The sequence below is a fragment of the Amblyraja radiata genome, chromosome 34, assembly GCF_010909765.2.
Source record: "Amblyraja radiata isolate CabotCenter1 chromosome 34, sAmbRad1.1.pri, whole genome shotgun sequence".
NCBI lineage: Eukaryota > Metazoa > Chordata > Chondrichthyes > Rajiformes > Rajidae > Amblyraja > Amblyraja radiata.
Genome location: NC_045989.1, coordinates 20,092,578 through 20,115,912, shown reverse-complemented (window position 1 = coordinate 20,115,912; position 23,335 = coordinate 20,092,578). Strand labels below are relative to the sequence as shown.

The following is a 23,335-nucleotide window of genomic DNA, read 5'->3' as shown; positions in this document are numbered from 1 at the left end:
ATGCTGGGACCAATCAGAGACAAGAGATTAAAACTGGGTAATTAACATTTTAGTTTTCAACCAAACTAAGTTCACAATATCTCAAAATATGTAGTCTATTTGAACTATTATATTTTCACTAGCTGTTTTGGAGTTTACTTGATCCCCGACCCCAGCTTTTCTTTTCCTTCATAAATATATCCAGTTGTCTTCTGTCTGCTGTTCAATAGATCATAAGGGATAGGAGTAGAATGAGGCCATTCGGCCCATCAATATATATACATATATTTAAATATATATATATATATTTTTTGTATTTATTTATTATTTATTTTTATGTCACTTGACTGTAAGGGAAATCCATTTCGTTGTCTCTTATGAGATAATGACAATAAATTGAATACAAAATTGAATACAATACTCTGCCATTAAATCTCGGCTGATCTATCTCTCCTCGCCCCATTCTCCTGCCTTCTCCCCATAACCTCCAACCCCCGTACTGTCTATCTCGCCTTAAAAATATCCACTGACTTGGCCTCCACAGCCTTCTGCGGCAAATAATTCCACAGATTCACCACCCTCTGACTACAGAAATGTCTCCTCATCTCCTTCCTACAAGAAGGTCCTTTAATTCTGAGGCTCTGACCTCTAGTCGTAGACTCTCCCACTAGTGCAAACATGCTGTGTTGCATCCCGATAAAATGCTCAGACCATGTCCCCGATACTTGAGACCAGACTCTAGGCCAGAGGACAGAGTGTCTCAGAGTCTACCCCATCAATCCATCCTAGAACCTTGTGTGCCTCAGTGAGATCACCTGAATCCCAGTGAGCGTGGGCTATTCATCAGTGAAACGAAAATATATATTGGTGAGAATGCAAAAATCAGCATTGCTGTTGGCACGGTGACCGTTGCTGAGCCTTTGAACAATGGCCATGTCCAAATTTGGATAATCTCTTGAGATTTTTCTGCATGCCTGCTAAACTTGTTTTCAGAAATTCCACATCCATTACACATAATTGAAGCTGTTTTTGAACATGGTATCCATTAATCAGTGTTCACTGCTATATATACACACTGTTCCTTTTAATTAAAAACCTTTTTGATAATTTATGTACGCTTATCATTGCCCAGCAATGATTATACTCAAACTACTTGATAGTGTTGCACCAGATTCAGGAACAGCTTCTTCCCCGCTGTTATCAGAGTACCGAATGGTCCTCCCATAAGCTAGAGTATTGACCCGATCTTCCAACCTACCTCATTGCAGGTGATAGATTTTTTCCTCTGTATTAAAAAAAACAGGTACATGGAGCGGATAGTTTTAGAGGGATATGGGCCAAATGCAGGCAGGTGGGACTAGTGTAGATGGGGCATGTTGGTTGGTGTGAAAATTTCATGTAGTTTGGTGACTTGGGTCACGAAATTACAAAATAAAGCTCCTCGGCCCACAGCCTAAATGGATATTTTTTAAGATGGATATTGACAAATTATTGATTAGTGGGAATGCGAAACAAAGAATTCCACTGTATCTGGGTACATGTGACAATAAAGTACCTATTGACCATTGAAGGGGAGTGGGCAGGGAAGTAGGCTTGAGTTATTGAATCAAACTGGATTCCTTGAAAACCTTGATTAGTACGGGTGTCAGGGGTTACGGGGAGAGGGTAGGAGAATGGGGTTGAGAGGGCATGATTTAATGGCGGAATAGACTGAATGGCAGAATGGGCTGAATGGCCTAATTCTGCTCCTAGATCTCAGCAAAGTGGGATATTAAGCAAGAATCAAGGTGTTGAGGAACTCAGTGGGTCAGGCAGCATCTGCAGAGGTGGTAGTAAAGGATCCTGACATGAACTGCCAACTGGCCATTCCCTCCACAGATGCTGCCTGACCCGCCGAGTTATTCCAGCGCTTTGTGTTTTGCCCAAGTTTCCAGCACCTGCAGCTCCTTGCATCTCCAAAGTAGGATATTGTATCTTTCGAATATTATTTCCAGCAGAGAAGTTGCAGGACATCCATTGATCATTTCAAACAGACTTGGCATGAAATAGAGAATCTAAAATTACTGCAGATGCTGGAATTCGCGTCAGGAACCTTATTCTCTATTATCTCCACAGATGTTGGAGATAAATATGAAAAATAAAACACAGGAGGTCCATCTCCAGAGCCTCTGCTCTCACCTCCTCTCCACCAGACAAAACAAAGATGGCGTCCTCACCTTCCACTCCACCAGTTTTCCTTCATTCACCAGATTATTGCCCCCAATTTCTGCCACTGAGTGAGATTCCAATACCACACAAGTCCTCCCCTCTCCTCCCCTTTGACCATTCACTCAGTGACTCCCTGCCCCAATCATCCTCCCTCCCAAGCCTTCTTACAGCAGTTTCTCTGCCAATCTCAGGTGACACAACACTTGCCCTTTCATCTCTTCCTTTCCCGCCATCCAAGGCCCCAAACAGCCATAGAACAGTACAGACATAAAACACGGGAGTAACTCGGCGGGTCAGGCAGCATCTCTGGAGAAAAGGAATAGGTGACGTTTCAGGTCGAGACACTTCCTCAGACTGAAGAAGGGTATTGATCCAAAACGTCACCTACTCCTTTTCTCCAGAGATGCTGTCTGACCCGCCGAGTTACTCCAGCTTTTTGGGTCTATCTTCAGTTTATCATCTGCAGATCCTTCCTGCACATGGAACAGTACAGCACAGGTACAGGCTCTTCAGCCCAAAATGTCCGTGCCAGACATGACGACAAGTTAAACTAATCTCCGCTGCCTCCACGTGACCCATATCCCTTCATTCCCCGCATATCTATTACCTCTTAAATATTACTTTTGTTTCTGCCTCCACCAACACCCCTGACAGAGTGGTCCAGGCACCCACCACCTTGTGTGAAAAACCTGCCCCGTACTTGTCCTTTAAACTGTGTCCCTCTCACCTCAAAGCTATGCCCTCTAGTCTTTGATATTTCCACCCTGAGGAGAAAGGTTCTGACCAACTACTCTCTCAATGCCTCGCATAAATTTACTTACTTCCATTAGGTTTCCTCTTAACCTGCGGCATTCTGGAGAAAACAATCCAAGTCTGTCCAACCTCTCCGCATAGATACTACTTCAGCCTTTGTGTGATGTAAACCACTGTGACTTGTAGCATTTGAATGACTTGTGTGTCATGGGAGAGGTGACTAGAGCCTCGGTGGCCTTAACACTTACTGCAACGCAGGTGCTTCCTTGCTTTGATACCAAGTTACCCTTCCTTGTTTCAGGAACCTCTGTGGTCCGTGACTCATCTTGCATTTTCCTTTTTTTTTTGTTTAAATGGAAATTATTCTTTGTGTGAGAGAACTGGAAATCCTCTTTTTAATTTCCAATAAATGGAATAACTGCAGCGATTTCCTTCCATTCTTTCCATGGATGTAATAGTTTTACAACTAAACCCTTAGAGGCATTCCACCTTGAACCTTGCAAACAAAGGTTCACACCGAGCCCATTGAACAAGTGGGAGGTTGAAGTGGGCTCTGGGGTGGCTGTATACAAGGAAAGTCAAAGAAAGCTGCACTAAAAATTCCTACACTGCAAAACTTTATGGACATTTTTTTTAAGTTAATGCTGCCTCACTGCGAATCTCAACTTTCAGATGCCAAACAGATAAGAGAGAAAAAGCATGTTGGAAACAGAAGACTTAATGGGATTAGCAGCATAATCAATGGTTCTAGTAGCGAGCTCAACAGTCAAATAAGTAGTGTGAGATTCTCTTTTTTGTTGCTAATGTCCAATTAGTAATTTAGGATGGCGCAGTGGCACAGTAGTGGTACCACAGACTCAAGTTCGATCTGGACTATGGGTGCTGGAGTTTGTGCGGAGTTTCTACATTCTCCATGTGACAGACATTAGACTATAGAGAATAAACAATAGGTGCAGAGGTAGGCCATTCGGTCCCTCGAGCCAGCGCTGCCATTCATGGCTGATCATCCATATTCAGTACCCCGTTCCTGCCTTCTCCCCATATCCCTTGACTCCGCCATCTTTAAGAGCTCTGTCTAGCTCTCTCATGAAAGTATCTAGAGAACTGGCCTCCACCGCCCTCTGAGGCAGAGAATTCCACACTCAGAACTCTCTGGGTGAAAAAGTTTTTCCTCATCTTCGTTCTAAATGACTTACCGCTTATTCTTAAACCGTGGCCCCTGGTTCTGGACTCCCCCAACATCGGGAACATGTTTCCTCTGGGTACTCCAGCTTCCTCCCACATTCCCTGGTTAGCTGGCTTGTGTAAATTGCCTCTAGCGTGGATGTGAAAGTGGGATAACAGAACTAGTGTCTGCGTGACCAATGGTCGGAGTGTGGGCCGACAGGCCTGTATCCACTTTGTATTCCTAAAACAAAACAAAAACCTAAAACTAAACAACTATTTAAAACTGTGACCTAGGATGCAATCTCCCCTCTAGATTAAACTCATCCAATCTCCACATTATGCATATCTTAACAATTTCATTCTCAATGGTTAGCAAAGATGATTGCAAGTTTTCAGTTGGCTACCCAGTATCTATCTGATACAAACATCACTCGAGGACTGTAGAACAGAATGGTTATATTTATCTTGAACTTGGCTCCCCGCACAAAGGCCCATCATTAGAAATTGAGGAGATCGTCATCAGTTGGATCTTTCACCAATAGTTTGGAGCTCGTACACCACCAGTTGTCTCCAAGCTGTTTAGCTGGTATGTCGACTAATTATCAATTACAGTTAGAGAGTCATACAGCATAGAAACAGGCCCTTCAGCCCAACTTGTTCGACACCAACCAGTAAGTCCCATCTACGATAGTCCCAACTGACTGCGTTTGGCCCATATCACTCTACATCTGTCCTATCCATGTACCTGCCTAATTGTTTCTTGAATGTTACGATAGTACCTGCCTCAACTACCTCCCCTGGAGGCTCGTTCCATACACCCACCACCCTTTGTGTGAAAAAGCTACCCCTCGGGTTCCTATTAAATCTCTCTTCTTCCCTCCCCCCCCTCTCCCCCTCACCTTAAACCTACGTCCTCTGGTTCTTGAGGGACTTTCCTACCGGCAAAGATAGTGACGCCATCTCACCGATTGGCATGTTGTAGACAAATCTGGGCAACTGCATCTTAACGTTTCCACCTTCAATATCACCCTTCTCATTAAAATAATCAATGTCTCTTACCTTTCCGAGCACCTTTGATACTCATTGGATATTTTGGAATTGTTTTTAAGAAAGATGGTGACATTTTGGTGGTTCATGATGAGACCATTCATCCAAAAAAATAAAATTTCATGTTCATAACTTATAGGAGCAGAATGAGGCATTTCGACCCATCAAGTCTACTCCACCATTCAATCATGGCAGATCTATCTATCCCTCCTAACCCCCTTCTCCTGCCCTCTCCCCGTAAACCCCTGACACCCGTACTGGTCAAGAAATATTTATCTCAGCCTCTGCCTTAAATTTAGTGCAAAAGGATTTTTTAAAATCTAAATCAGCTCATGTTTTTAGACTCAGTAATATAAAACCATGGCAATAAATTAAGTGTATTTATTCATAGCTATATTAATATTCAATGTTTTGAATGCTTTTCTGCTGGATAAATATTTTTCACTTTATAGCTTATATTTTGGTGTTAAATTGACCTTATAATTGCAATTTATGTGATGGATTAACTGTTTTATCTTTGGTGTGATCTCATGTGAAGTAATCTCAACAAAGTGTCACTCAATGCTCGTGTTAAGATTATTATTTTTTCCATTATTCCAGGTCTAGACTGTGATATTTGTTTAAGGGCAGTAACACCATCAATAACCAAATTAATACAGTCATTAGCCTGAACATTAACATCAATTACTTTGCTTCTGTCATGAAAAGATACATGTTTGTGAAGTGATGTCGCAGGTCAGGGAGAGGAATGTTTTTAAGAGCTAAATCTGTCTCGCGCTTTAAGTACAGTTATTTCATAAATAACCTTGTTAGTGATTGTAGGAGAACGGCTCTCTTTTAATGAAAATTAAGAGAATGCCCTCTCTTTCCTTTCCTAATAATTTCAAAGTAAATGATGAGGGGTTGAATGGTGATCTTATAGAAGTGTGTAAAAGTACGAAGGGAATAGGTTGGGTCAATTTGTGAAGTGTCTCCCCTTCGTCTCCTCCATAATAAATGATCCTCTAATTGTTGATCAATTCTAAAACTCTGTCCAGCACAAGATCCTGAGCACCTAATGCCCATTCTCCTGTTGAACTTCACTAATTCACCGATCCACTCAGTACAAAGGAATCCAAGAACCAAAGTTGACAATTTCACCCCTTGAGCCAGTCTCCCCCCCCCCCCATATCCATTCATTGCTCTGACTAATAACAATTCTACCAATCACACATTTAAAATTAGCAATTGATTCAGCGTCTATCATCATTTGCGGTAGTGGGCTCTACATTTCTAACAGCATTGGTTGTAGAAAGTGTTTTGTACCTTAATTCGTTAACGACCTGGCTCCAGAAGTTAGTCTATGTCCTTTGGATCCAGATTGCCATGGTTGTTATCTACCATTCCAGATCCCCTAATATCTTGAAAATTCAAATTAAATCCCCTTATTACCTAGAGTCATAGAGCTATACAGCACAAAACATGCCCTGTGGCCAACCAAGTTGGCACCAAGCTAGTCCCATTTGCCTGCATTTGGCCCATATCCATCCAATCCCTTCCTGTCTATACATCTGTCCAAATGTCCTTTATAAATCGTAATTGAATCCACGGTTATAGCTTCCTCTGGCAGCTCATTCCAGATACAGACTAACCTCTGAGTGAAAATGTTGCCCCCAAGATCCTTCTTAAATTATCTCCCCTCTTACTTTAAGCCTATACTCCTCTAGTTTTAGAATCCACGACGCTGGGAAAAAGACTGCAAGCGTTCACTTTATCCAACTCTTAATTCCGGGGAACATAATCATGGTTGGAATGATCTCTCCTCTAAATTCAGTCTCTCTCGGCTTGATGCCATGCTGGTATATCAATGCTGCATTGCACATCCAAGTGTATTGTATCCGTGCTAATCAACTTCATTCTCCTCACTTTCATTCACAAACCTTTTCAATCCTTGTTTCCACTCCCGGTCTTACAAGCCTGGTCAATTGCCAATTCCCTGTAGCCTTTGCTACACAATGCAATTAATGGCCATGAATACATACTGCCTTCTCCGTCATAAACCTTTCCAAGATAACTTTGTCCTCCCTTACTATAGCTTGGACTTGAAGTGCCTTGAGGTAAAGCATCATTTTGAAGCAGTTTTATCAATGTAACTGGTGGAAAAAGATAGCTATTGTGTTCATATAGCTGAGAATCTCATACCCTTATCATCATGTCTTAAACTGGCCTTTTTACACCATGGGGCTCATAGTTCCTCTTCCTAACTTTTAGTTTGCCTTACTGAAGGCAATATTTAAGGGAAATGCCTTCATGGGTCACAAATGTCTCAATCTGCTATTTTGTGTCTTGACTAGAATTTTTAATTTCTTTTCAGGGGTTTTTGTTTACCAATCAACGGACCTCAATTCAAATGGAGATTTGCAAAGTTGGCACTTGACCAGAGAATTGGGTTTGACAAATTCCTTCTTTAGTATTTCAGCCAAATGACTTCTGCCCCAATTAAAATCCCGAAGACTGAGATTTTGCCAAAACATTCAGGCATTAGGACGACCCCACAAAGTGCTGGAGGACCTCAGCAGGTCAGGTAGCATATGTGGAGGGAATGGACAGATGACATTTCGGGTTGGGACCCTCCTTCAGCTGCCCATTCCCTGAGTTTCACCAGCACAGTTTTTTTGCTCCAGATTCCAGCATCTGCTGTTTCTTGCGTCAAGCATTTGGACAACCAAGGGACGCAAAAGTTCGACTTAGTTCCTTTGAAGTGAGACAAATATTTGAGAGAATAAATAAGAGAAGCGAGAGGCTGAAAGGCAACAACAAGAGGCGGAGACACAAGGAACTGCAGATGCTAGTTTACAAAAAAAGAACAAAGTGCTGGAATAACCTAGCCGGTCAGGCAGCATCTGTGGAGAACATGGATCGGTGATATATCATGGGGTTTTCTTTAGCAAAGCGCAGTGCAGGATGAAATGAAGCCAACTATGTAAAGGAATTATGGAATAACTACAATGCACGATGTTTTACCTTGTCTCACCTGTGTAGTTACGTTTATTGTCACGTGTACCGAGGTACAGTGAAAAGCTTTTGTTGCGTGCTAACCAGTCAGCAGAAAGACAATACATGATTACAATCGAGCCATTCAGTGTGCAGATATCTGATAAAGGGAATAACGTTTAGTGCAAGGTAAAGTCCAGATAAAGATAGTCCAATTAAAGACTGTGTGTCTTTAATTTACCTCAACGTAGAAGGAGATGAGAGCACAGAACTGACGTTGACAAAGCACTTCAGCATTTGAGACAGGAATAAGTTTCTTATTCCTTAAATAGTTATTTTTAAGCCGCCTTTAAATATTAATTATATGAAATATTCATTGTCAGTAAGCTATTTGATTCCTGACTGAGATGAATGTTGTCCTCACCCAATCTTTACAAGTATTCTTCAGCACAGTGTCAATGCATAGTAATGAGGAGCCGGTGTCAGTTTTGAACTTGTGTTCAACCTAATCACCATGTCTCAGTGACACACTATGTTGCGTATTTTAGACTTAATATAACTAGATTTTTAATAGGTTCCTTTTTGGATAAAAATAAACACGTCCACGATTTATTCTTTCATGGGAGATAGCTGACAAGGACAGCATTTATTGCCCATTTCATAGTTGTCTTGTTGAATTGCTGATGAACTAACTGGTCTCTTGAAGTATTTCAGCCTGTACACTGATGCAAACACCACTGCGCTGTTGAGGAGGACAGTTACATGATGTTGACCCAATGGCAATGAATAGTTTCAAGTCCGGAGGGTGGCTAGGGAACTTGGAGTAAGTGTTATTCCTACAAGGCCTTGCTCCTCTAGGCTGCAAGTTTGGATGGTGTTACCAAAGAGGCTGGATGAGTTGCTGTGATGAATCCTATTGATGATAAATACAGCAGACGTGTTTTATCACCGATGGCACAGTAAGGATGGGGATTCTCAGAGCATCAATGCTTCTTGTGTGGCACGGTGGTGCAGCGGTAGAGTTTGCTGCCTTATGGCGCCAGAGACCCGGGTTCGATCCTGACTACGTGTGCTGTCTATGTGGAGTTTGTACCTTCTCTCCGTGACCTGCGTGGGTTTTCTCCGGGATCTCCGGTTTCCTCCCACACTCCAAAGACGTGCAGGTTTGTAGGTTAATTGGCTTGGAATAATTGTACATTGTCCCCAGTTTGCGTAGGATAGTGTTAATGTGCAGGGATCGCTGGTTGGCAGGGACTCGGTGGGCCGAAGGGCCTGTTTCTGCACTGTATCTCTAAACTAAACTAAATTATTCTTCAAGTTCAGGCACCGTGGGTAGACTCCTGGATCTCTACATACTATAAACAAATTAATTAAACTGCAGGGGAACAACATTTTCGAACATAATTCTAGATAGAGATTAGCACTGCCTTGAGCCATGATGCCTTCTTATAGTGTGGCATATTGGTCTGTAGCCTCCTGCAATCTATTGTCGAGAAAAATAACTACTCGAGCTGTTACACGATCCTTAGGTACACATATCCTGTGATTAATAGCAAAGTTATACGTTGCCCTTCAACTACAAAACACTCAAACAAATTGAAGAGAATGCAACTCTCTTCTCTTGACCAATAAGGCCATTTTATAAAGCAAGATAGGGCAGCATAAGTCAAGATTCTTGTCAGCACCAGTCTACAAGACCATAACAGCTTTAAACTGCTGTATATGAAGAATAAGGGGTGAGCAATTTAGAACTGAGATGAGGAAAAACCATTTCACACTGAGAGTTGTGAATCTGTGGAATTCTCTGGTTCAGAAGGCAGTGGAGGCCGATTCACTGGATGCATTCAAATGAGAGTTCGATAGAGCCCTTAGGGCTAACGGAATCAAGGGATATGGGGAGAAGGCAGAAACTGGGTACTGATTGTGGATGATCAGCCATGATCACATTGAATGGCGGTGCTGGCTCGAAGGGCCGAATGGCCAACTCCTGCACCTATTGTCTATGTATCTATGTATGAACTGCAGATGCTGGTTTAAACTGTAGACACAAAATGCTGGAGTAACTCAGCGGGACAGGCAGCATCTCGAGAGAGAAGGAATGGGTGACGTTTCGGGTCCAGACCCTTCTTCAGATACAAAACATTGACTGTGAATTCTGAATTGGATTCTTAGTTCTCTGAAACGAGTGGGGAGGAAGCTATTCCGAAATCCAGTGATATGCGCTTTCATACTTTTGCATGGTCTGGCTGATGAGGGAGGGGTGAAGAGGGAATGACCGGGGTGATAAAGGTCTTTGACTATGTTGCTTGCATTCCTGAGGCAGTGTATAGTGTAGAGTCGATGGCGGGCGGGGAGGCTGGTTTGTGTGATGGACTGGGCAACATCCACAACTCTCTGCAATTTCTAGTGGCATTGGGCTGTTCTCAAACCAAGCCGTCGTGCAACACTTTCCAAAGTACATCTGAACCTTCTGAAGGTAGACAAAAATGCTGGAGTAACTCAGCGGGTGATGCAGCATCTATGGAGCGAAGGAATAGGTGACGTTTCGGGCTGAAACCCTTCTTCAGACTTCAGCCTTCTTCAGATGCTGCCTTACCCGCTGAGTTTCTCCAGCATTTTTGTCTACCTTCAATTTTTCCAGCATCTGCAGTTCTTTCTTAAACATCTGAACTTTCTGGGGCTCATGAGGAAATAGAAGCATTGGTTTGATTTTTGGCTGTGTGGTTGGTACTTTTGAGAAACGATAACACGGATAAGATAATAACAAAGGTTAAGGAGAGAAAGCAGGAGATTGGGGTTGAGAGAGAAAAAATAGATCAGCCTTGATCGAATGGCAGAGCAGGCTCAATGGGCTGCATGGACTCATTCTGCTTCTATATCTTATGGACATTATTACTTCTGCAGCAGGGGAACTATGCCACAAGACCATAAGAACCTCTCTCGTTATTAAGAAAGTATTCCATGCCTCCTTTGTTCCTTGTTGCAAAGTGCATGACTGTACATTTTGCTACATTGTATTTCTTTGCCCACTCTCTCAACCTGTCCAAGTACTTCTGCAGACCCCCTACTTCCACAACACTACCTGACTTCATAGGTAGAGGGCAAATGGGGGAAAGTCTTCATCTTAACCACGTCCTCGGCTAAAGGGTGGCACGGTGGCGCAGTTGCTAGAGTCACTACTCACAGTGCCACCAGAGACTGGGGTTCGATCCTGACCTCGGGCGCAGTTTGTGTGGAGTCTGCACGTTCTCACTGTGACCGCGTGTGTTTCCTCCCGCTTCTCTGATTCTCTCCCACAGCCCATACATGTGCAGGTTTGTACATCATTGACTGTACATTTGCCCCCATGTGCAGGGAGTGGATGAGAAAGTGGGATAACAAAGAACTAGTGTGAACAAGTGATGGGATAGTTGGTGTGGACCCAGTGGTACGAAGGGCCTGTGTCCATGTTGCATCTCCCAGTCAATTCATTGATAATAATGCTGTTCCGAAACCTGAAAGTAGGTGGGAAAGTTATTAAAAGCTCAGGGAAGGAACGGAGCAGGGAAATCCATTAATGTGTACTGTGAAAGATGTGAAAATAGATGAGGTGCTAAAATAAAACACGTAGTGTATATCTTCAGCTGTAAAGTAGAACAGTGACAAATGAGTGAAGCAATGTGTATAATGATCTGGATTTCTAAAAATAAAATGATCTATATTTCAAATTAATTCCCATATGGGAATAGGGCAATTCAGAGTTTTTTCTCTCTGTAACAGACCAATAGTGAAGGAATATTGTGAAGGTACGGTGTGAGAGGAATCAATGTGATGGGGTCAACAATACTCAAACGGCTTGATGGTGCTTCTGATTGAACCAGACCAGCGTCAATTCACCAGAATGTTACCTGGACTTGTGGGCTCAAGTTATAGGGAGAGGTTGGATAGGCTGGTACATTTTTTCTTCGGAGCGTAGGAGGCCGAGGGGTGACGTTGAGGGGTATATGGTCACGAGGATCACATGGATAAAGTGAACACTCACAGTTTTCTTTAAGTAAGAGGGGAGAGATTTGAGGGACTGCAGGGGCAATCCGAGGGTAGATCACATCTGGAGTGAGCTGCCAAGGGAATCTAAAGAGGTAGGTACCATTAAGACATTTAGAAGACGTTCGCACAAATATCTGGATAGGAAGGGGTTTAGCAGGCTACGAGGCAAATGGGACTAGCAACATGGTTGGCATGGACATTGTGGGCAGATGTGCTGTACAGCTCTGACTTTATGACCTTGGTGCTTTCTGTGTGGAATTTGCATCTTGTCCCTGTGACCGGACGTACACATCCTGAGCTTTCTTTCGTACACTTTTAATAACATCCAACTTGGCCGATGTTCCTTTCCCATCTAATAACCTGCTCCAGTCAACTTGAGCGAGACCTTCTCTCATACCATCAGAGTTGGCCTTATCCCAGTTGTGAATTTTAGCACGTGGACCCTCTCCGTCCCTATCCATAACTATGTTAAACCTAATTGAACTGTGGTCACCTGTCCCAAAAGGCTTCTCCACACTCACTTCATTAACTTGGTCTTCCCACTTTCCCAATACCAGATCCGGCATTGCCCTCTCATGTGTGGGGGCCTCAACAAACTGCTTAAGAAAACTCTCCTGAACACTTTTGAGGAATTGCACCCTTCACACTATGATTTTCCCAGTCTATATTGGGAAAGTTAAAATCCCCTCCTAATTGACCTGCAGCTGTCTGCAATCTCCCGGCACATTTGTTCTTCTAATTCCCATTCTCCTGCCTTCTCCCCATAACCCTGACACCTGTACTAATCAAGAATCTATCTATCTCGGCCTTAAAAATATCCACTGATGACCTTCGCAGCCTTCTGTGGCAAAGAATTCCAGAGGTTCACCACCCTCTGACTAAATAAATGTCTCCTCACTCATCTCCTTCCTAAAAGAATGTTCTTTAATTCATCATTCCTTTAAATCTTTTCCCGATTTCTCCCCCTTACTGCCATCAGTTTGAAGGGTCCCGACCCAATTCTCTGTCCATTCTCCCCACAGATGCTGCCTGACCCGCTGAGTTCCTGCAGCACCTGGTGCCTTGTGCAAGATTCCAGCATCTGAATTCCTCATGCTCAGCCTCAGAGAAGTTGTAGACTTGGCCTCCTGCCTGTAAGCAGAATTAGCAATTTGACTCCATGTCACAATGTTGTGGAATGTTTTGATTTCTGGGTGTTGCGTTACAATGCAGCTTTAGATGTAGCTGATCTCGGCCTTCCCTGTCACCAAAACACCCCCCTTAATAATCTCAGCTGGTGCAGAACCGCTTAATAAACAAATGAACAAAGTAGCTGCTCATCGCTGGAGACTTTCACCCTAGTCGCTCCCTCTTCTCCCCTCTCACATCAGGCAGGAGGTACAAACGCCTGAAAGTCCATATCACCAGATTCAGAAAAGCTTCTTCCCTGCTGTTATCAGTCTATTGAACAGTCCTCCCATACTCTAGGGGGCAGTCCCTATCTTCCAACCTACCCCATTGCAGATATTGGACTTTTTTCTCTGCAACTGTAACATTACAAGATGCAATACTAAATTCTGCATTCTGCTATTTGTTTTCTTTACACTGCCTTGTGCCTGTCTAAACATCTTAAAAGCCATTTTGACAGGTACATGGATAGAAAAGGTTTAGAGGGATATGGGCCAAAGGCGGGTAGATGGGACCAGTGTAGATGGGATGTCCTAGTCAGCATGGGCAAGTTGGGCCGAAGGGCCTGTTTCTGCGCTGTATGACTCTATGGCCTTTTGTACTTGTATGTGGCTTGGTAGTTCTCATATATAGTATGATTTGATTTGACTGGACAGCACACAAACAAACGCTTTTGACTGTGTCTCAGCAAAGTTTGACCATGCAGAAACACGAGGAGATGCAGATGCTGGTTGAAAAAAAGCAGTTCTTCAAAGTCTGGTCTTCACTCAATTGGAGCAGGTACGTTGCTCACTGATGACGGCAACATCAAAGATTTAAGGTGAAGGGGGAAAGATTTAATAGGAATCTCAGGGGTAACTTTTACACACAAAGGGTGGTGGGTGTATGGAACCAGCTGCCAGCGGAGGTAGTTGGGGCAGAGACTATCCCAACATTTAACAAACAGTTAGACATGTACATGGATAGGACAGGTTTGAAGGAATATGGACTAAACGCTGGCACGTGGGGCTAGTGTAGCTGGGACATGTTGGCCGGTGTGGGCAAGTTGGGCCGAAAGGCCTGTTTCCACATTGTATCATTCTGATTCAGATTCAGATTCAAATGTTATTGTCATTGTGCAGTGTACAGTACATAGACAACGAAATGCAGTTAGCATCTCCCCAGAAGAACAAACATAGAATAATGAGCAATAAATATATATACGTACATACAGTAGGAGTGCAATTTTTCTGGGGGAAGGAGTGTCCGGGGTGGGGGGGAGGGGGGGGGGGGGGGTGACTATGACTGTAAACACTCAGAAGCAAGGCTTAACGACAAAAATGTCCTCCAAGTTTTCTTTACGCATTCTGAGTCCCTTTAAATAATATAATAATGCATAAAATATTGACTGCCTTACACTTTCTTAAACCCAATTCAGTTCCAAACTATAAATCCAGATGTTTCGACTGAACAGGGAAGTTTATTTATGAATAATTCAATCGCTAGGAAACCGAGTGAGACGAAGCATATGGTTCATACTCACCATGCACCAGTGGAATTTATTTTCTGTTTAATTTTTCTAAAATGCCATGGGATTGGCCTGTGATCTGAGCAATAAACTGTTTACATCAGAACACATTGGAGGCTCCAGAGCCCATTGCTCGTATGATGTGACTTTGCTGTTGTTGCCCAAGATCTGCAAAGCATTCATTTTCTCCATTTCCAAAATGCAGAAGAGTTACTGCAGGGAAACAGGCCCTTCGGCCCATCTTGCCCATGCCAAACAAGGGCGTCCCATTTCAGCTAGCCCCATTTGGCCCCTAATCTATTGAACCTTTCCTATCCACGTACCTGTCCAAATGTACCCAAATCGTACCTCACATTACTTTTTTTTTTTCAAATCCCACCAGTCAGGTTTGCACTCCAACTTCAGTACCAAGATATTTTTGAAGTTACAAAGTACACCCTATGTCTTGGTGAAGAGGATAGTCATTGTGTCTTGTCCTTCTCAGCTAGCCTGTGGTCTTTGACAGAGTGTTCATGTATTCTAGCTGGGCAGGACTATGGATATTTGGTTACCATTCTTATCTCTTCAGCTGGAGCCTTAAAGTCGCAGCCAAGGGTTTCTCTTGCCAATCCCACTGCTTTAATTTGTGAGGAGCTTCCCATTTCTCATCTCTGCTTCCCTCTCAGCAATGACAGAAAAAGACACAGTGTGTCGGAAGGAACTGCAGATGCTGATTTAAATCGAAGATAGACACAAAATGCTGGAGTAGCTCAGCAGGACAGGCGGCATCTCTGGAGAGAAGGAAAGGGTGATGCTTTGGGTCGAGACCCTTCAGACTGAAGTCAGAGGAGTGGGCGGTACAGAGATAAGATGTAGTCGGAGATGTATGCTTCATTCACTCTGAGTCATGGAGACTTACTATGTGGAAGATGGCCCTTCGGCCCAACTTTTCTCGTGTTGACCACCATGTCCCGTGTACACCAGTCCCACCTGCTTGCGTTTGACCCATGTCCCTCGAAACCTGCCCTATCCATGTACATGCTCAACCTCCCCCTATACTTCAGGCCCTCGAGTCCTGACAACATCCTCGTAAATCTTTTCTGCGCCCTTTCCAGCTGGCCAACATCTTTCTAGTAACAGGGTTTCCAAAACTGAAAACAATACTCTAAATGTGGCCTCACCAACGTCTTGTACCAACTCTATACAATACTCTGGACTAAGAAAGGGTAAACAAAGTATGAATGCACAAGGAAGTTAAAAATGCTGGAGAAACTCAGCGGGTGAGGCAGCATCTATGGAGCGAAGGAATATTTCCTTCGCTCCATAGATGCTGCCTCACCCGCTGAGTTTCTCCAGCATTTTTATCTACCTTTGATTTTTCCAGCATCTGCAGTTCCTTCTTAAACATGAATGCACTAGAGTCTTTTAGCCAGAGTTGTGGAATCAAGAACCAGAGGACATAGGTTGAAGGAGAGAGGGAGTGAATTAAGAGGATTCAGAGGGGTGACATTTTCACTTGGAAGTTGGTGGGTATATGGAATGCGGGTTGCCAGTGGATGTAGTTGAAGCAGGTATTATTACAACATGTAATAGACACTTGGACCGGTACACGGAGAGGTTTTATGGGCCAAAATGGGACTAGCTTAGGTCGGCATGGACAGGTTGGGCCAAAGGGCCTGTTTCTGTGCTGCATGGCTCGAGGACTCTAAACATTATCATGAATCAAAGTCAATGATTGACTAAACGACTAAAATTCACAGAGATTGTTGATCAGCGGCCAGCACTACATTCAGAAACATTTCCTCTTTAACACAAAGGCCGGAAATCCTGGTAATTTCCTAGAGGAATCAACAGTTTTAAGCCAGATTTTGATGTGGAGTGGATAAGTTTCCAATATTTGCCACTTGCTCATAAAAACAATGCAAGCATTTCCCTGTCATTCACACATGCATCCTTATGCACAGCCCCCTGCATCCCCACCCCTCCACCTGTCCACACCACCCTCCCTCTCCCCTCGCATTCATATCACTGCTTCTCACCTCTCCACCACACCCCACCCCTCACTCCCCGTCCATCCTCCCCCTCCCCCCCCCCCCCACCCCCCCCCCCAATCCACCCCACCCCCTCCCCCTCCACCCACCCCACCCCCCCCAATCCCCCCCCCCCCCACCCCCCCCCCCTCCACCCACCCCCCCCCCCCCAATCCAACTCACCCCTCCCGTTCACCCCAACTCTCCACCACGCCCCACCCTTCCATAGAAACATAGAAAATAGGTGCAGGAGGAGGCCATTCGGCCCTTCGAGCCAGCACCGCCAATCATTGTGATCATGGCTGATCCTCCAGCTCAGCTCACCCTACCCCTCTGGTCCACCCACCCCATCTGTCCACCTCACCCTACCCCTCCCTTCATGGTCACCCCACCCCTCACCCCCCCCATCCTCCCCCTCCACCCCCCACCCCCCTCCCACATCCACCCTACCCCTCCCCATCTTTCTACCACACCCCTCCTTTACCAGAGCTCCACACTCGTCTCCTCTCCCCACCACTGCTCAGCATTAAAGATATCTCGGTGCTGGCCTGTCGAGCTGTCTTCGAAACCACATTGTAAATGGAGAGCCCCCTTCGGGGAAACTTGGCCGGCGCTGCACAGGCAAGAGCCGTTTAATGCAGGATGTGAAACACGTTCTGAGTGAGATGGAAATAAATGGACCTTTTCCCATTTGAGAAACGGAGAGTAGAAGAAAAAAAATATCTAGGTACTTTAAACAAAAATGTATTCGACTGGACCCACTTGTAATGAATTCATGCAGCGTGTGTTAGTCTCATTGACAGACGCTGTTTGGCGAACAGCGTGAAATACTAATCACAAGTTAAAGGCACAAATAACAGACTGTACAGGAAGCATTGCAACATCCCAAAGCTTCCTCGGAAGGAAGGAGTGGGTGCATTTTTCACAGACTTATTCTGTTACTTTAGAAACGTCAGCGGTGAACATTTTGCTAAGTTAAGCGAGCAGAATGAGACAAAGTGCTTCCTTAAAGGATCTTTCATTAGTATTTCGTGCCAATCTGTGGACAGGGAAAAAGACGCACAGTGTTGGAGTAACTCAGCGGGTCAGGCAGCATCTCTGGAGAACATGGATAGGCGACGTTTCAGGTTGGGACCCTTCTTCAAACTGCCGGATCTGCTGAGTTACTCCGGCACTTCGTGTCTTTTTTTTGGTGTAAACCACCACCTGCAGTTCCTTGTGTCTACTCCTGGATCTCGCTGGGAATAAATCAACTCACATTTCATCAGGTGACAATAGTTTCATGAAACGTCCTTTCTCCAAAACAGAGTCTCTTGTCCAGAGTAGGGGAATCGAGATCCAGAGGACATATATGTATAGGTTTAAGGTGAAGGGGGGAAGATTTTATAGGAATCTCAGGGGTAACGTTTTCACACAAGGGGTGGTGGGTGTATGGAACGAGCTGCCGGAGGAGGTAGTTGAGGCTGGGACTATCGCAACTTTTAAGAAGCAATTAGACAGGTACATGGATAGAACATGTTTGGAGGGATATGGGCTAAACGCAGGCATTTGGGACTAGTGTAGCTGGGACATGTTGGTCGGTGTGGGCAAGTTGGGCCGAAGGGCTTGTGTCCACACCGTATGGCACTAAGAATAAAGAAAAACCCTACTTACCTGGTGATATATCCCCTTCACCAATCTCTGCAGATTCCAAATCCATCTCTCCCTCTCCTCGGTGGCTGAATAGCTAAAGTGAAGTGTTTATACTGAGTATACAGACAAGAGCCACCGCTGCAAGTTCGAGGCAGATTGAGTCTAAAGTGAGTCAGCTTCGGGCACGTCGCCTCCCAAACTCCACTTCATCATCACCATCATCATCATCATCTCCCCTCTCCTCCCTCCCTCCCCCTCTCTTCTCGCTCTCTCACTTCCCCCGCTCTCTCTACACTCCCCCTCCTCTCTCTCTCCCCCCCTCCTCTCTCTCTCTCCCTTCTCTCTCCCCCTCTCTTTCCCACGCCCCCCTCTCCCTCCCTTCTCTCTCCCCCTCTCTTTCCCACGCCCCCCTCTCTTCTCTCTCCCCCTCTCTTCCCCCTCCTCTCTTCCTTTCCTTCCTCTCTCTCACTCCCTTCTCTCTCTCACTCCCTTCTCTCTCTGCCTCCTCTCTCTTCCCCCCTCCTCTCTCTCTCCCCCCCCCTCTCTTCCCCCCTCCTCTCTCTCTCTCCCTCTCTCCTCTCCCTTCTCTCTCTCTCCTCTCTCCCCTCTCTTCTCTCTCTCTCTCTCTCTCTCCTTCCCCTCTCTCTCACTCTCTCTCCTGGGTTGTTTTAAGCACAGAATGACCAAGTGACTGGGCAGCCGGGAGATTGGCAGTGACGTGAGCCGAAGCCCATTCTCCAAAGAGCTCTAACTACTCGCAGTGGAGAAAAGTAATAAAAGTGAAGAACAGAACGACTCCAACTCCTCGCACACCGACTGAATACGAACAACGGGGACACTTAATGCCCGAGCAGGGAGCTGCTCAAAGAAAGCGCGGATTGAAGCTGAATAAATGGTTAATAATAAAACATAATACTAGTCTACTAGTGAGCCCAGTTGTCCCCTGGGCGAGTCCACAGCTCCCTGTAAACTGTCACAGTTCGTCACAAAAAACTCTGGAGTTCTTATGAGTAAGATGTGCCCTTCATTGCTGCGAAATCACAATTCAAGTCATCTTTAAAGCAGTGGAGATAGGTCAGCATAATAAGATTCAACCGGCAACATCAGGGGCAGCTGCTTTTCAAGGCTGCATTTTTTCTATTCAATTTGGCTAAACCACACTAAGAAACATTGGCAGGATTTTTTTTGTTCCACCAAACTCCTCTGAAGAGAGAGAAAATGTTACGTGTGAGTCACTTCCGCTGCCTGTGCCATCATTCATTGGAGTCTGATCACTTCTGCACAGTGAGATGGTACAGTCGGTGCTATTTTGACGCTGGGCCAAGCACGGTGCTTTTTTGTCCCCGCTGAGTGAGTTCTGATGCAAGATCATGGGATTTGATACATTTATGTCCTAATCTGTAAATAAGATGTTTATTAAGGGATTCCTTTTCCTGTAACTTACCCAGAATGTATATAACAATTCAGAGTCTGTTATTACTTAACTGGCAAGGGGAGAGATGGGAAGAAGGGTCTCGACCCCGAAACGTCACCCATTCCTTCTCCTCAGAGATGCTGCCTGTCCCGCTGAGTTACTCCAGCATTTTGTGTCCATCTTCGGTGTAAACCAGCATCTGCAGTTCCTTCTTACCCAGGTGAGAGATGGAATTCATTTTAGGTGAAGGAAGGAACTACAGATGCTGGTTTTCACCAAAGATAGACACAAAATGCTGGCGTAACTCAGCGGGACAGGCAGCATCGCTGGAGAGAAGGAATGGGTGACGTTTTGAGTCGAGACCCTTCTTCAGACCCTTCCTCGGTCTGAATAATGGACTCGACCCGAAACGTCACCCATTCCTATTCTCCAGAGATGCTGCCTGTCCCGCTGAGTTACGCCAGCATTTTGTGTCTATCTTTAGAATTCATCTTAGTTTCCTTGATTGGTTGATACTGTATTGTCACATGTACTGTCTGGGCAGCATGAAATTATTTGTGTTGCAAACAAGATATAAGTATGTTAAGAGCCGGGCGTATATAGGGCAAGTATATAGGGCACCAGCAAAGGCACAAAAATATTCAATATAGTCTCAATGATCCCTCTTCCTTCTCAACAGAGGCAGGTACAATAGTGGCGTATAAGAGACTTTGAGATAGGCTCATGGATATGCAGGAGATGGAGGGATATGGATCATGTGCAGGCAGAGGAGGTTAGTTTAACTTGGCATCATGTTCAGCACAGACATTGTGGGCAGAAGGGCCTGTTCCTGTGCTGTTCTATGTAACTATGTTCCATCACAGTTCCCCTCGTGCCTTAACTCAAGGGTCAATCAAGTTAGTTGCTGATGTACCACTACCTTTTTGGCCATCAAAGTAACATAGAAACATAGAAACATAGAAATTAGGTGCAGGAGTAGGCCATTCGGCCCTTCGAGCCTGCACCGCCATTCAATATGATCATGGCTGATCATCCAACTCAGTATCCCGTACCTGCCTTCTCTCCATACCCTCTGATCCCCTTAGCCACAAGGGCCACATCTAACTCCCTCTTAAATATAGCCAATGAACTGGCCTCGACTACCCTCTGTGGCAGAGAGTTCCAGAGATTCACCACTCTCTGTGTGAAAAAAGTTCTTCTCATCTCGGTTTTAAAGGATTTCCCCCTTATCCTTAAGCTGTGACCCCTTGTCCTGGACTTCCCCAACATCGGGAGCAATCTTCCTGCATCTAGCCTGTCCAACCCCTTAAGAATTTTATAAGTTTCTATAAGATCCCCTCTCAATCTCCTAAATTCTAGAGAGTATAAACCAAGTCTATCCAGTCTTTCTTCATAAGACAGTCCTGACATCCCAGGAATCAGTCTGGTGAACCTTCTCTGCACTCCCTCTAGGGCAATAATGTCCTTCCTCAGATTTGGAGACCAAAACTGTATGCAATACTCCAGGTGTGGTCTCACCAAGACCCTGTACAACTGCAGTAGAACCTCCCTGCTCCTATACTCAAATCCTTTTGCTATGAAAGCTAACATACCATTCGCTTTCTTCACTGCCTGCTGCACCTGCATGCCTACTTTCAATGACTGGTGTACCATGACACCCAGGTCTCGCTGCATCTCCCCTTTTCCTAGTCGGCCACCATTTAGATAATAGTCTGCTTTCCTGTTTTTGCCACCAAAATGGATAACCTCACATTTATCCACATTATACTGCATCTGCCAAACATTTGCCCACTCACCCAACCTATCCAAGTCACCTTGCAGTCTCCTAGCATCCTCCTCACAGCTAACACTGCCCCCCAGCTTAGTGTCATCCACAAACTTGGAGATATTGCCTTCAATTCCCTCATCCAGATCATTAATATATATTGTAAATAGCTGGGGTCCCAGCACTGAGCCTTGCGGTACCCCACTAGTCACTGCCTGCCATTGTGAAAAGGACCCGTTTACTCCTACTCTTTGCTTCCTGTTTGCCAGCCAGTTCTCTATCCACATCAATACTGAACCCCCAATGCCGTGTGCTTTAAGTTTGTATACTAATGTCTTATGTGGGACCTTGTCAAAAGCCTTCTGGAAGTCCAGATACACCACATCCACTGGTTCTCCCCTATCCACGCTACTAGTTACATCCTCGAAAAATTCTATAAGATTCGTCAGACATGATTTACCTTTTGTAAATCCATGCTGACTTTGTCCAATGATTTCACCACTTTCCAAATGTGCTGCTATCCCATCTTTAATAACTGACACTAGCAGTTTCCCCACTATGTTAGACTAACTGGTCTGTAATTCCCCGTTTTCTCTCTCCCTCCCTTCTTAAAAAGTGGGGTTACGTTTGCTACCCGCCAATCCTCAGGAACTACTCCAGAATCTAAAGAGTTTTGAAAGATTATTAGTAATGCATCCACTATTTCTGGAGCTACTTCCTTAAGTACTCTGGGATGAAGCTTATCTGGCCCTGGGGATTTATCGGCCTTTAATCCATTCAATTTACCCAACACCACTTCCCGGCTAACCTGGATTTCACTCAATTCCTCCAACTCCTTTGACCCGCGGTCCCCTGCTATTTCCGGCAGATTATTTATGTCTTCCTTAGTGAAGACGGAACCAAAGTAGTTATTCAATTGGTCCGCCATATCCTTGTTCCCCATGATCAACTCACCTGTTTCTGACTGCAAGGGACCTACATTTGTTTTAACTAATCTCTTTCTTTTCACATATCTATAAAAACTTTTGCAGTCAGTTTTTATGTTCCCTGCCAGTTTTCTTTCATAATCTATTTTTCCTTTCCTAATTAAGCCCTTTGTCCTCCTCTGCTGGTCTCTGAATTTCTCCCAGTCCTCCGGTATGCTGCTTTTTCTGGCTAATTTGTACGCATCATCCTTCGCTTTGATACTATCCCTGATTTCCCTTGTTATCCACGGATGTACTACCTTCCCTGATTTATTCTTTTGCCAAACTGGGATGAACAATTTTTGTAGTTCATCCATGCAGCCTTTAAATGTCTTTAAAAGTACAGGTGAGGCATTTGATCTTCATATTTAAAGAGACACTTGTTGCCACTTGGTGCGACTCGTGAAACGCTGTTGTGCCGGACAATGCAGTGTAGTTAAGAGTTGATGTCTTCAATAAAGGGCCTTCCCTTCATAATTCTGCCTCACAAAGGCAATAGCATCAAAGACCCTGACCACCACGCCCATATGCTCATCTTGTTGCTACCATCTGGGAGAAAGAAGAGGAGCCTCTTGGTTCAATAGACAATAGACAATAGGTGCAGGAGGAGGCCATTCGGCCCTTCGAGCAAGCACCGCCATTCAATGTGATCATGGCTGATCATCCCCAATCAGTACCCCGTTCCTGCCTTTTCCCCATATCTCCTGACTCCGCTATTTTTAA

At 44.6% G+C, this 23,335-nt stretch overlaps 1 protein-coding gene across 2 annotated transcripts in view; it reads right to left on the bottom strand.

Moving 5' to 3' along the window:
• The window catches only part of tnfaip8l3 (TNF alpha induced protein 8 like 3), a 29,401-nt gene extending 10,670 nt beyond the window's left edge, over positions 1-18,731 (bottom strand). Inside the window, exon 1 of one of the 2 annotated variants that reach the window (XM_033050141.1) lies at positions 18,490-18,731. In XM_033050141.1, coding sequence (XP_032906032.1) covers positions 18,490-18,535 — 46 coding nt within the window. In that variant the 5' untranslated portion in view covers positions 18,536-18,731. Of the gene's footprint in view, positions 1-3,008; positions 3,161-18,489 lie in introns of those variants that run through there. The other variant, XM_033050142.1, reaches the window with a different exon arrangement.
• Positions 18,732-23,335: the final 4,604 nt, after the last annotated feature.